Genomic DNA, 14,745 nt, shown 5'->3' on the forward strand with positions numbered 1-14,745 from the left:
TCCTACCGCGCCACAAACAGATGGTGCAACTGTTGTCCATATTCCAACAGTTTTTCCATCGCTTGCCGCAGAGAGAAAATCTGATCTGTTGCTGATTTGCCTGGAGTGAAGCCTCTTTGGTATGGGCCAATGATGTTCTGGGCGTATGGGGCTATCCGGCCTAGCAAGATAGTGGAGAATATCTTATAGATGGTACTCAGCAACGTGATACTTCTATAATTGCTACACTGTGTGATATCTCCCTTTTTATGTATGAGACAGATAATGCCTCGTTGCCAATCGTCAGGCATTGATTCGCTGTCCCATACCTTGAGCACAAGTTGATGAACCACTTGGTGTACTTAGTCGCCTCCATATTTAACCAATTCGGCTGTAATTCCATCGGCTCCTGGCGACTTATGATTTTTTAGCCGATGAATTGCATGGACTGTTTCTCCTAAACTTGGTGGTGGTATTTGTCCGTCGTCTTCAGTTGGCGGGACCTCCAACTCGCCGATGTTCTGGTTGTTCAGTAGCTCATCAAAGTACTCAACCCATCGCTCTAATATTCCCATTCCGTCGGAAATCAGATTTCCCTCTTTGTCTCGGCAGGATGAGCATCGAGGTGTATAAGGTTTCATGCTGCTGACTTGTTGGTAAAACTTCCGCGCCTGGTGCGGTTGCTCCCTGTACTTTTCTAGTTCACAGACTTGTTGGTTCTCCCAGGCTTCCTTTTTCCGTCTGTGAAGTCGCTTTGAGAATGCAACATTACTCGGTATGCGGCATTCTTCCGTTCCGTTGCTAGCTTACTCGTACATTCATCGTCAAACCAGCCGTTCCGACTCCTTTTGCGGCTGGGGCCAAGTATGTTTGTAGCCGTATCCATGATAACGTTCTTCAGGTGATTGTGAAGATCATTTGTTGATGCTTCATCTCCAGGTCCTCTGTTGCCCGCGGTTATTGCGGCATCCATTTCCCTCTTATAGGTGTCGCGGAGGGTTGTGTTGTGGATGGCTTCAGTGTTCACTCTCACCTGATTGTCAGAGGGGATTCTAGGTGGTATTGTTATTCGAGCTCGGAGCACCATGCCAACGAGATAGTGATCCGAGTCTATATTGGCCCCCCTATATATTCTGACATTCATCAAGGCTGAGAGGTGGCGGCGTTCGATCAACACGTGGTCAATTTGGTTGAAAGTGGTCCCGTCTGGAGAGGCCCACGTATGCTTGTGGACCGCTTTCCGCGTAAACCAGGTACTTTCAACAACCATTTCGTGTAACCCTGCTAATTGAATAGTCCGCGGTCCGTTATCATTTGTTTTTTCGTGTAAGCTATGGGAGCCAACGTATCGCCTGAATACGGGCTCCTTCCCTACTTGGCTGTTAAAATCCCCAAGTATGATTTTGATATCATATCTGGGACAGGTTTCGAGGTTTCGTTCTACTGCCTCGTAGAAGGTATCCTTCTCCGACTCTGCAGTCTCCTCTGTAGGTGCGTGAACGTTTATGAGGCTTATATTTCTAAACTATTATTGCCTCGCAAGCGCAGAGTGCATAGCCGTTCGCTTATGTTTTCAAAGCCGATAACAGCAGGTTTCATTTTTTGGCTGACTAAGAAACCTACTCCGAGCACATGGTTTACTGGATGACCGCTATAATATATGGTGTAGTGGCTCTTCTCCAGGAAACCGGTCCCTGTCCATCGCATCTCTTGCAACGCTGTTACATCAGCCCTATATTGGGACAGGGTATCGGCTAGCTGCTTATCAGCTTCATCTCTGTACAGGGAGCGCACGTTCCATGAGAAAATGCGCAAATCGTTGTTCCTTTGTCGTTGCCGGGTCCGTCGTTTTAACATCCGTCCTATCCGAGGCTCCTGTTGTGGCTTCGTAACAGGTTGTTTTCCATGTAGGGTTGTCAGCCCTACCCAACCCCCAACCTGGAGGACCAGTTGGTACAATTTGTCCCGTTTTTAGGCGCGGGAGACTCGCCTTCATCCTTCTCCGTCTGCAGCTTTTCGTTAAGAAAGAGCTCCCAGCGGTCACCAGGTGGAGGTGGAGATAGGGTTTGGTAGTAGAGCTGTTGGTGTTGGTTCAGCAGGCATTTCCCAGGTTTTATGCTCCATCGTGGGTACCAATCCGCGTTTCGCCCTGGGACCTATACTACCCTTTGACTTGTTAGTTATTTAGTTAAACTTGATTACATTGCCTTCTTTGTGAATAAATGTTTTGCTTTATTTTCATGGTATCGACATATGTAATGTATGCTTGGATATGAGCCCTTTAACATCCTCTTTCTTAGACCTCTTTCACAGTGTACCAGCAATAGTACCCCATTAGCCCACACAGCCCACAGGTTGTAAGTGGTCTTTTCATCATCACATCTACTTGTTTGCTTTGTATTTCCACTAGTGTAAGTCACGTATTCCTTGAAAATTAGTCGATCCAACATAATACAGAGGTATTTGATGGTCGGCTTAGACTCTCGCACGGAACCTCAAAACTTTCCTCAACTTGTGTCGCAGTCTTGTGTTCGGTTAGTTCTATCACAAGTGATATTAGCTATTCCTTAATTACCTTGAGGGGTGTGCTACATGTCTAAACATCATCTTCAAGATATGAAAATTTGGTAGGGATATTAACACTGGTTCAATCTACATTTTCTCACTTATCTTGCGCTCGGCTGAGCATTGCGATTATATTCATAAACACGATCATTTTAGTTCCTACACATCCATTGCCAGATATTACGGTTATTTCTTCGAGGACGTATCGTCCGCTCGCCCAAATTGCGCACTTTCTACTACAACAATCGGCAAGCCCACATCGATCTCTTGGACTAACTGACCCAAGAGAATATATGCGGCTTCATTGTAGTTGAAGTTTATCTGAAGAAATGTCACCTGCTCTTTGCTTTGGACCCTTCTTTTCCGCTTTCGCCCCGTGGCTCTTATCAACAATGCTTACTTCCTTGCAAAGCATGCATTCAAAATCTTTCCCATAATTCTTTGACAGGAGCCTTCGCCTTCGCCTTCGATCAAATCTATCTTGCTTGCCCGATCTCGCTATGCGACCGAAGTCCACACGTTTAAAACAAATAGTGGGGGATATTTTCTCGTGGATCCTACAGATGAACCATCCGATTTCGGCTTAGAAATTAACGCATCGATTCCCCAAATGTCCTTTCCTTCGTTATAATCTCGTCCAGGTCGCTTCATTCATTCATTTATGGGACTCCTAGCGTACTTGAGCGTTTCTTCATCTGCAAAATTTCTCCCATTTGCGTTCTCCTGATTCTTATGACATTATCACTTATGACGCATAACGTAAAAACCCCTTTTGACCTTTTGCAGCCACCTCTTGCTGTAGGTAAAAATCGTCTGATCAGGGCTCCTTCCATGTGATCTGCTTCTTTGACTTCACAATTGTCCAAATGTCTGCTCCAATTTTTGGGATTTCATCTGCAAACCAGATTTCAAGGGTTCCGCTCCCCACAGTGCTGCCACTTGAGCTTCTGCGCCTTTCTGATGTTGAAAGCAGTCAGTACTCTGCTCTAATTTATACCCTGTGCAGCTCCCCATTTCGGGATCATTTGAGTAAGTCTATCCATAGTTTCGGTAACAAAAGCTGCATGTCACGATGGAGTCAGTTTTTGTTCGGCAGTCAAACTCAATTCGTTCATGACTTTTTCCAGGAAATCCTTATGTTTCGGTCCGTCACCTTCATGCATATTCACCTCAGGCAATTTTCCACCAAGTGGACTTTGGCTTGTATTGTGTCAACATGTCTCGAATACCCGCTGCTACAACCTGGTAACTTATCCGTTTCCAGTGGAGAGCAAAGCATTTTACCCGTTCACCTAAAGCAATTCTGGCTCCTCCTTTTAATTTCTACTGCCAAGTAATCAACCAAAACAGTCTGCCAATAGTTATGTTAACTTGTTTCCTACGTGCATATTTTTTGTCTAGATATTTGCCCTAAATTCAGGCAAAGACGTGGCAAGCACCAGCTTTTGTCTCCCGACACCTCTGTCAATAGGAGGTCTTACTCTGCTAGCCGCCCTTCTCCTTCTATAACCTGGCCACCCACCAAACAGCACGCAGCTACCGGATATAGAATTCCAAAGCCTGTTCCCGTGCCAAACTATGACAATCGGAAGTTTTTGACCTAATTATAAAAACACTCGTATACATTGCACACACCATTTCTGTAGGTTTGTATCAATGGATTGCCTACCATACTGATATAAAACTAGTTTTATAACTCTTATACTTACCCTGCACCCAAAGGTTTTGATTCTATTGTCATAGACCCTAATGATCTGCTGTTTCTGAGGTTTTGTGTGAAACAAAACCTTATTGGAATCGATTCAGTATCATTTTTTCGATGGAAGGTGAAAAACTTCAAAAGCTACCGTTGGATTCTGCCAGACGGTTATGTTAGATTCTTACCCATTAAAACCGCCTCCTTCTGCTCTTTTCGCGGGACTTCCAAATGGTATTATGTCGCGGGACTGGATAAGAATTTACCCTTTACTCGCTGTACTCCTGTGTTTGCGCTCGTATTCGTCGCTAATTTCTTCTTCCGACTGACTTTCTGTCCGCTATCATCTTTTCGATTGCAGTCTATATCCTCCTCGATTTCAGCAAATTTTCCATGATAATCTCGAGTGTCAGGTCGGTTGTAACCTCGGGCATTAAAATGCCGTGTTCAGTGTCCTCTGCAATGTTCGGACACATTCGGCAATATAGCGAATCAACAAGCCAAGTCGATCGGACGCTATATTATGATAGATCAAAACATAAATCCCGCGAGGTCGCTCGTTCCATCTTCGAATAACCCTTAAGATTCTGTTGGTCCAGAGGCATTTTTCTGACTTGTCCCACCTCTCTGGCCATGATGCGATAGTTTAATTTTTTGCGAACTGCCGCCGACGGGGGGGGGGGGGGCAGGACATTCTCGATTGAGATACACTCGATGATAATACGGCATTGGCCTTCCATGACCATTGGGATATCAATCGGGATCATTTCTGCTATCATGCAGGCTACTTCGTCGGATGTTGTTCTGTTTTTTTTTTGCTTTATTTGCTAGTGTATCTCCTGACCACCCTTGATATGAAAAGTCGACGGGTTGGCCTTGGTAGCATTCTTCCCAGTAGTGCTCCGATGTTATATGCCTTGGTTGTTGAGCATCTGGTGAATACGCTTAAATACTTGAGCACGTACGGCATGTATCGTTTGTGACCCAACTTTGATCTTCATAGGCGTGCACTTTCTCCGCTTACTACATCCTTCATATGCTTTGCAAACCAGAAGGTAATACCATAAATTGCTTCATTAGCATAAAGGTCGACTTCTTCGAGGGGGCGTGCAACGACTGCTACTCCAATGTCTTGTGCGAAACCAATGCAGGCCTCACCAGCAGGGAGATCTAACGTCAATTCACCGTTATACATAATTATCCACAGGAGTGGGCCTAGGATGGACCCTTGTGGGACTCCGCATGTGGGTCGATATGATTTCCTCTAATTCGTAGTGCAAAAGTCTATCGATTAAAAAATCAGCAACGATAAGCACCAAGTACCTCGTCTCACCTAATTTGATTAGGGACTCAAGTACTTTATCCCACCTCATGAAATGGAAGGCATTCTTGACATCGAGTGTCATCATTGCGCAGCATTTATCCTCATCTAGCTGGCTTTAGCTGTCTTAGCCACCAGGATAACTACATCGATCACAGACCTCCTCTTTCGAAAACCCAACGGATTTTTAAGGAGGCCACCTTGCTTTTCGGCATTTGAAAGTAATCTGTTACCAGTGTTAGATAAAAAGGCCTATCGGCCTGTAGTACGGAGGTTTGCCCAAACGTTTATTTCATGTGGGGATAGGTCTTAGTATCTTTTTTTTCATTGTGTGGGAAATGCTCCTTCTCTAAGGCACTATTTGGACTGATGTATTAAGAGCTGTGTTGGGGATGCTTTCTAGGCGAGGCTCTTTACTTTCGACTATATTCTTCGCGGCTTCTAGAACCTCCTCCTCACTTACCTTTTGAACTTCAGTTGAGTACACCCTCCCTCCTTCCCTCTTTTTTATCCACTTTGGTACAACATTTAAACACCTTATAACAAGGACATCTTGACAGGGTTCCTGCGTTCCCATGCTGACCTCCTTTACAGTGTCCAATTCGGTACTCAATTTGAGAGTTCCTCAATCTAACGAGCCAATTGCCCCTCTGGATTTTTCAATTGGTACCTCTTCGATAGGATTTTCCTTGCTTTTGGTCTTTGGCACTTTCTTCGTGCTTTCATTTTCCTGTTGATTTGATATAAAGTTATCAATCACCAAGTATGATGTTTTAGTTGTTTGCTCACGGGCCTAAGCGTTTCATTTCACCTAAGTAGGTGCATGGGAATCCTCATAAGACGTTCTATTAGTGCCACTTTTTTCATCCTGTTTCTTTCTTTATTGGCCACGGTGCATCCTAAACGGGGAAACATCCATGTAGAGTATAGTACACTGGCTTGTTTAGTGCTCCTGGTTCTTGTTGCTCAAATAGAGCTGTCAGGTGGCTCCGTTCCATTGTTTTCTGTTTCTTCATTATTAGGTTATGATTCAACGCCAGCCGAATCTGCAACCAAGACATGACTGTTAATAAAGCTTGTCTATCTTATCAAACTGGCAAAATTGTTTCATTCTAGATATCATCTAACACAAATATAAATTGGATACATGGAGGTGGCGACTAAAAATAGATGCAAACAGTTTTCCTGGTTGATAAAAAACCGTGCATACATACCTGAAAGCCTTTGTCGTGAAATTTGTAAATAAGTAGATCGAACAGCCCCGGTTTCGTCCTCGATAATTCTACCGCATGAAACTGCAGATTTATTTTGTACAAATGATTTTGACATATTGCAATGTTTAATATCGTATTTGAAACAGTCATGCCAAAAGGGTTTCAGATGCTAGAATACTGCGGTATCATTTTTTAACCAGATACGATCTGGATAATATAAAATTTGTTTTTATAGTTTTTATTTGGCTGCTCTTTCCCAATTTATTCTAAATTTAGACCTCCGATTAGACAAAGAGCGTCAAGAGGAGGAGCCGCTTTGAATTGATCTGCTGCCAATTGATTTTATTTTTCTTGAGATCTCGGCGGAAAATTTATAGTGTCAGAGCTAGCCTTGATGTATATATTGACTAATGCGGAAATAGACTGAAAATTTGGTCTAAGTGTGCAATGGAGACCAATAGCCTCATTTCCGTGCGCCTGGTTTATTTAAAATTTGATTTGATATCAGACATGTATGCCATCTTATCTCGACGATTATTCTTTCATTCATCCCTCTTTCATCGTCCCCAACGGGAAATCATATTAACTGCATGCTTTTTCCATTCTGGTTTTTTATATGTTTGATGGATGTTGGAAAAGAGTATTTGCCGCTAGTTAGGTGTTTAGCTGCAGAATGTAGTCGGTTTTTATATAAATAGAAAACTTTTTCCCAGACATGATCAGTATTCAGCACCGATCGATAGGAAATTGTGATCTTTTTGTGTTGCAGCAAAGTAGAAAATATATCGAACCACAAAAATTTGAGTATATATAGCACCTTGTTTGTAAATAGAACTCAGCAAAATTATTCCGCAAGAGGAGGAAAATCAAACTTGAAGAAATTTCCTTAATTCTCATTAGCAGGCAAATAGGAAACCACAACAATTTGACTTAATATTTATGTTTTTTTTTGTACTTTTATTTTAGACCCAAGTCGGAACACTTTACATCGCTCCGGTACCACCAGAAAATTTGGCCACCGGTTCAGAGCAACAACCTCGTTCAGCTGGACCAGAACAAAGACCATCATGGTTATCGCAACGACCAAATATGAAAGAGAACCCAGAATGGGTACGTGAGGTAAATTCCCCACCAGCCGCAAATCGTACCCAAACCCCACCAATTAACGCTAATCAACAAAGTAGCGGTCCTGGTCTAAGGTTACAAATGAATTTGAACACTTCTTCATCAAATGCAAAGGTTGGTATAATAATCAGTTGAAGACACTGTTTTCGCTATTGTTGTGTTTTTAGGAACATATTATTCCTATTCAAATTGAGAAGACTCCAACACCATCCAGAACCCCGTCAACTCCAGGCTTTGGACCCCAACCCTATTCGCCAGGTAGCCAACAATATGGAAGTGTAACTTCGCCAGGCTCGGGATATTCGAGTCCAAATGGTAAGTTTTTAATTTTTTATTCGACATTGGTTTTTTTTATTATTTTCCAAAATTTAAGGCCATTTATGATCCTTATTATCAGTATTCTAATCTCCGTTGTGGTCACATCCTTTGAAAGCAACGTTAGGCGGTTTGTTCGACTAATATAAATGTGGCAGGTTCAAATCTCTCTACTGGCAGAGGGATATCGGATACCATTCGCCTATGCATAGTTCCGTGTTGAATAGAGTGCTCTAATGAGCTCCAAGTTCCAAGTCCAGCGTGAGCGCGAGAGTTGCGTTCTCTGCAGGGATCGTGGCGTGTCTGGTGAGAGCATCGTACACACTGCGGGCTCGGGATGGTGTCCAATCTTCAGGGCGGAATTAGGCAGTGCTAGGGTGCGAACGGCATGATCTGCGTTTTACAAATTAGAGTGCACTGGAGTGCAACCGCTCATCAGTTGCTACCACAGTTCGAGGCGGAAGTATATACTGATCTAGTGCTGATTAGCGAGCAATACCGAAACAGGCACCTCGACTTATCGGGCACCGCTGCCATCTGGGTTCCGGACGACGTTCGACTTCGTGTTCTTGCCGAAGGCCGGATGAACGGGTTTGTCTTGATCCGGTGTTTAGGGATAACGTTTCATAGCGTTTACCTGACGTCGACCGAGACGATGCGGATTTTCGGCGCTGTCTTGATGCTCTGGAGGACGCCTTTTCGAGCACGGAGGACGAATCCTGCTAGGCGATGATTTTAATGCTAGGGTCCTGGAATGGGGCATGCCTCAGTCAAACTCCAGAGGGAAACGGATTCTGGAAATGGCGGCGAGAACCGAGTTGGTAGTTTTAAACACCGGATCCACGCTACCGTTTGTGCGTCCAGGCCGTGAAGGAAGCATTCCTGACACCACTTTTGCGTCGGAATTTCTGGCATTATCGGTGGACGGGTGGCGAGTCCTAGAGGACTTCTTGGCAAGTGATCACCAGTACATCGCGCAGTGGTTGACGCTACTTGTCAGCGTGCACCAAAGCGATGCTCCCCCTGCCTGTGGATTCTCGCGAGGGTGAACATAGGGAAGTTCGATGAAGCTCTTGGAGCAGGAAGGGCCGCGCTGGAAGGCGCTCCGGGGGTGGTAGTGTCGCAGCTGACACCGCCGTAAATTCAGTGATGAACCAGACAACGACGTCATGTAAGGCTTCCATGCCGTGGAGGGCCCCAGGCGCGACATGCCTCCTATGTACTGGTTTGGCACAATGTTTGCACGCGCTATAAATAAAAGCAAAGCTCGCAGCTGGCAGAACTTTGTTAACGAGGCGAATGAGGACCCGTGGGAACATGGCTGTAAGCTTGAGAAGCAGTTCTCACTATAAAGAACAAAAAGGCGCCAGGTCCTGACGGCATCCCGGCGGAAGGTTACAAACTCGTGTTCCGCCAACGGCCAGAATTGCTGCTTGAAGTGTCCAACGCTTGCTTGAAGGAGAGCATTTTTCCTTGTCGCCGAAAAGTGGTGCTCAGAAGTGGCGGCGAGGAAGATGGGGCGGCAACCCTATCGGCCAAATCAAAACCAAGTGGCCGAGGAGAACCTCCATAGTGGTGGCACCGGGAGACGCTGTACTCACTTTGGTTCGCCGGCCATGATGCAGTAGGCGAATGCTCCAAAGGCCTAATCAGCGCGATCAGACCCGAGTCTGCACGGGCACTCATCTGAAGCCCCTGGACTCTCATACTTCGGGTGACCTCCCGTTGTATATGATTTCAGCTCGGTTGGTTGCGGTTGGCCCCCTGGTGGGAGCTTCATGGGGGTTGTTGGTGATGCTCAAGCGAGAAGAGACCTTCAGGCCTCGGCGTGGTGTTGCGTTTCGACACAGGTGCCATACTGCTTAGTTCGGTAGAGATTTAGGTAATTCTTGCATCCACCAGTATGAATGCTAAGCCATGCACTTGGTATAGACTGGTACCGTTATTGCTTGTCTCAGCGGGGCTCTGATTGTGGTCACAAATTCAATCCATGTCTTAAGAGGGCCGTAGGATTAAGTCTCACGACAGGTGCCTACGTAAAACACTATGGGCTTCACTGTCGCCGAAAAGTGGCCAGACCCGCGTAGATCAGTAAAGGTAAAGAAGACCCGGAGCTCCCGTCTGGATATCGACCGTTGTGTATGCTTGACACGGCCGGAAAAGTCCTCGAGAAGCTCAACAGGAGCAGACTCGCTGAAGCGATCCGCACTGCCGGGTCTTAACACAAAGGCAGCTCGGGTTCAGAACAGGGATGCTGTTATGGGGGTCGTAGATGCGGCTCATCGAGCCAAGGCGCACAGCTGCCGATCTCGACGGATAGTGCTCTTCATAACGGTTGATGTCAGAAATGCCTTGAATTCCTTAAGATGGACAAATATGCTAGGTACACTAGAAAACTCATTTCACGTGACAAGCTATCTCTTGCGGATATTGAGGGATTATCTGAAAGACCGTTCTCTGCTCTACGAGACGCTAGAGGGCCAAAGGAGGATGGAAATCACGTCGGGAGTAGCACAGGGATCCATCCTAAGGTCGGACCTATGGAACGCTTCCCACGATAGTCTGCTGAGACTCGATATCCCCGAAGAGTCACGCCTGGTTGGATATGAAGACGACGTTGCGGCACTTGTTGCCGGACGCACTGTTGAACAGGCGCAAAGGAGACTTGTTATATTTATGCGACGGGTAAGCGGATGGATGACTGCTCACGGTTTCAGCCTTGCACTGGAAAAAACCGAAGTAGTCATCTTGACTAGAAGATGAATCCCAACCCTGCGTGTCATATCGATCGGCGAGTTGACTATAGATCAAAATCAGCGGTTAAATACCTTGGTTTAGTGCTCGACTCGAAGATGAGCTTCCTCGAGCAAATTAAAGCAGCAGCAGACAGGGCTGCAGAGGGAGTCGCGGCTTTGAGTTCGCTAATGGCGAATGTCAGGGGCCCTATATCAACTAGGAGACGTCTCCTTATGGGAGCAACGCAGCCGGTTGTGCTCCATGGTGCGGAGGTATGAGCTGATGCCCTTGACAAGGAGGTGCATCGTCAACGCCTTGTGCAAATGCAGAGGCGGGGAGCTTTGTGAGTGGCGTGTGATTATCGCACCGTCTCCGATTCGGCTGTGATGGTGATCGCGGGAGTGATCCTCGTTGCCCTCCTTGCCAAGGAGTGCAAACATCTATCTACCGCCGTAAGGGCGAGAACTTAAGAGAGGTGGTTGCCCGTGAAGAACGTCAACGCACCCTAATCGAGTGACAACTTTTTTGCAAAATGAGCCAAAGCGCGGATGGACTGCGCGGCCAATTGACCGTGTTTGAACCGAACGCACGGTGAGATGGATTACTTCCTTACCCAAATTCTAAGTGGGCATGGAGGTTTTCAGTCTTACCTGCACAGGATTGGGAAGGTGTGATCTCCTGATTGTATGTTATGCAATGGAGTGGCAACAACAACACACCTTTGTCTCATGCGAGAGGTGGGACGGCCTCCGCTAGCAGCTTTATGCAGACAGAGGGGAGCTCTCTCCAGACAACATTGTCAGAGAGATGCTGAAGAGCGCTGGCAGCTGGAATCGTATTGTTATGTTCGGGCTCTTCTTACTACGAAGAAGATTGAACTCGACCGGCAGAGAGATCGGACGGTAAGGGGTTCCCTGAACTAACAACTCCCTTCCTCCCCTCCCCTCCCGTTGGTGAAAGGAATTCCCTGACTTGAAAACTCCAAAAGCCGGAAGAGCGGGAGGGCTAGCCCGACGTAATGTATGAAACGGTTCCAGGCTAGTTCTCTGATGACAGGGAGGTGTTTAGTTGATAGTCCGACAGCGTGCTGTTGCGGGAGTCCAATATTCTGTGCGTAAACGCGTTCACCTACCTTACTTCCCCCAAAAAAAAATTCCAGGTCCATCGGACTGTCACGCCAATGATTGTTATTAGTTGGTAAAACATTTTCTAACATATTCATGTGAAAAACATATTCATGTGAAAAACTGAAAACTATGTGTCTATCTTATCAATTCCGTTATTAAGCTGATAGACCAGTACCTTACCCGAAACTACAATTTTATTTTATATATTTACGGAGCAACTTACCCCCTTCATCAGTACAAAGGCTGCCTGTCACACCTATTATCTCAGAAACAGGTACACCTGCTGCTACAAAATTTGGTAGAAAGATGGGACGTACAACGTCGCAAAAGGGGGGTGTAAAGTTTTTTTCACCGAATATAGTCATAAAATTAAAGATATCGATTAGTACTTTTGAAATTGCTTACGAATTCCTTTTAAGATTATAATACAATCGTCAGCATGCAATAATATAGGCTATACTATAGAAGATGATACTCCCAAATTTTGTGGAAATCGCACTATTATTAACAGAGTTATAATAAGTCAAAGTTTCACTTTTGTGCAAATTTCTTGCTTTCTAACAGTCTGAATGTCCATATCATTATTAATAAGCATGACGAGCTACGTACAAGGGGGACAAATGCTCCTTCGAATATTTTTATATAAGCAATACACAAAACCTTTCATACCTGAAGGGTTCAGCTTTCGGTTTCTCGACTTTTTTCAAGATAATTTAGTAGTTGAACTTGAGTGCAGGAATATCTTATCCCACCAATCCTCCAATACAATTATCAAAAGCTAGATTCGGGTGAAACGAGATAAATCTTGAGATATCTTTTGTCAATATAGGTAGAAGGGTCTAATATGAGCAAAGAGGTTTTTAAGGGTTTCGTTGGTATCGTTTGGTTTCGTACAATATATATATTTATGCGTCTAATGATTCCAAGAGAATATTGAAATTCGGTATCATTTGACTACAACAAATTATCGTCTAATTAAGCTTCAATTCTTCGGATTTAGTGAAATCACCCTTTTTACCTGCAAATTTACATGAAGAATAGATGGCAAGTTAGTGGACCCAGCGGGTGGGTTCTGATCTGATCTTCCGTGGTCGCCATGATTTCTTCGAAAAAGTTACCAGAATAACGGCTACTACTAACCATAAAATTTATGTTTTCCGTGGCTGACATTTGAGAGGATACACTATATACTATCGCCATCAACGCCTCAAACAGTGCAGTTCATAAAATTTACTAAGGCCTCTTCACCAACCGTCAAGAAAGTTCAGCAGATCGAAAATTAATAATGAAGGAAAAAAAATCATTTATCTTGAACAACCATGATTATAAGATCAATTTTGTCACAATTTCGTTATCATTTTAGCAGAAACCAAATAAATGCTGATTGTGCAAATTTCAGTCACTGGTCTTTGCTTTCTTTCTGTCAGGCATATTAAGCTCCCTTTGGGTAAGATACTATTTACTCCGAACTAAGTTGTCATTATCAGAGCAACGTCTACAGCCTTTTCCTAGAAGCTTTTGATATAATAGCTTGACCTGGCGATTCACAAATTCATAGGTAGCAGCCGGAATTAGATTTGTCACTTGGTCAAGAAATGAAATAAATAGGTGTGATTCGTGAAGTCTAATTTCAAGCAATCTGAATTGATCTTTAGGTAGGGCATTGTGATTTAACGGTCCAATAGTTTTCTATCTATCTCAAGTAGTTTTGTATCTACGCAGATTACGAAGGATTAAGAACACAATATTCTTAAGTTGGTTTGATACTTATCGATCAGGACACCAGTGTGCCATTTATTGTATATTTCTAGATTATATACTTCAGAAAACCTTTTCTTCTGGGCTACATGTGTATTCACTTTTTTACTTTCAGTGGCCGTCATTCGAAATCCAAACCAATTTGTCGATCAAGGCTACAACAACTTCCCCAACCAGTGGAATAATCAAACCCAACAGCAAGGCACGCAACAACGAGTTATGTCTCCACCAGCTCAACAGGGTGGCGGTCGTGTAATTCCAATTTCTATCGAACGCGATGACGGACCTTTCAACCCCAATGTAGTCAGAGGTCCCATTTCACCGGCACCCATAGTGATTCAAAAGTAAGTTCTCAAATGCCTTCAAGTTTCCATTGATGATTTTTCTTTGTTCTTTTTATATTATGATATTTTCTAGCCTTCAATTGTATTAGTTTGTAGATTTTAGATTTATACAGATAAGCCCTAATCTGATGCTTTTTTATTCCATTTGCCATAATTGATTTGTCTTTTTGCGGTTGTTTTTATCAACAATTTGTCGCGACAATATTTTGTTACTTAATATTTAAAATAAAAGCGGGAATTATAGACTCATAGTACATGATTGTCCGTTAGAAGCTCAACTGCGTTTTGGCAAAGGCAGACTCAGGTGAAAATATGTGAAAAAGTTCAAATGAAAATGTCCAGATATTAACGTCATCTTCCATACATATTTACTGTGTCGTTCCTTGTATATGCTTAATCCGTTATCTTATTGTTCAAATTTGAGCTCATTTCCTCTCCTTGTCACTGTCTTTTAGTACGTGCGATCTCCAATATCTATAGGGTCTAGACTAGAGTCTTCTATGACCTTCAGTTTTTATTTCCATAGAAGTTCCAAGTTGAGATTACTTAGATAATATCAGTCCTA

General features: G+C 44.1%; 1 protein-coding gene across 6 annotated transcripts in view; it reads left to right on the plus strand.

Annotated features, from left to right (window-relative positions):
• Positions 1-14,745, plus strand: part of LOC119652564 — a 149,364-nt gene that overhangs the window by 109,203 nt on the left and 25,416 nt on the right. For 4 of the 6 annotated variants that reach the window (XM_038056776.1, XM_038056777.1, XM_038056772.1 and 1 more), the window contains exons 4-7: positions 7,742-8,014; positions 8,068-8,215; positions 13,952-14,180; positions 14,413-14,484. In XM_038056776.1, the coding sequence (XP_037912704.1) occupies positions 7,742-8,014; positions 8,068-8,215; positions 13,952-14,180; positions 14,413-14,484 (722 nt within the window). The remainder of the gene's footprint in view (positions 1-7,741; positions 8,015-8,067; positions 8,216-13,951; positions 14,181-14,412; positions 14,485-14,745) is intronic. The other 2 variants (XM_038056773.1, XM_038056774.1) reach the window with 1 other exon arrangement.

Source organism: Hermetia illucens, chromosome 3 (assembly GCF_905115235.1).
Source record: "Hermetia illucens chromosome 3, iHerIll2.2.curated.20191125, whole genome shotgun sequence".
Lineage (NCBI taxonomy): Eukaryota > Metazoa > Arthropoda > Insecta > Diptera > Stratiomyidae > Hermetia > Hermetia illucens.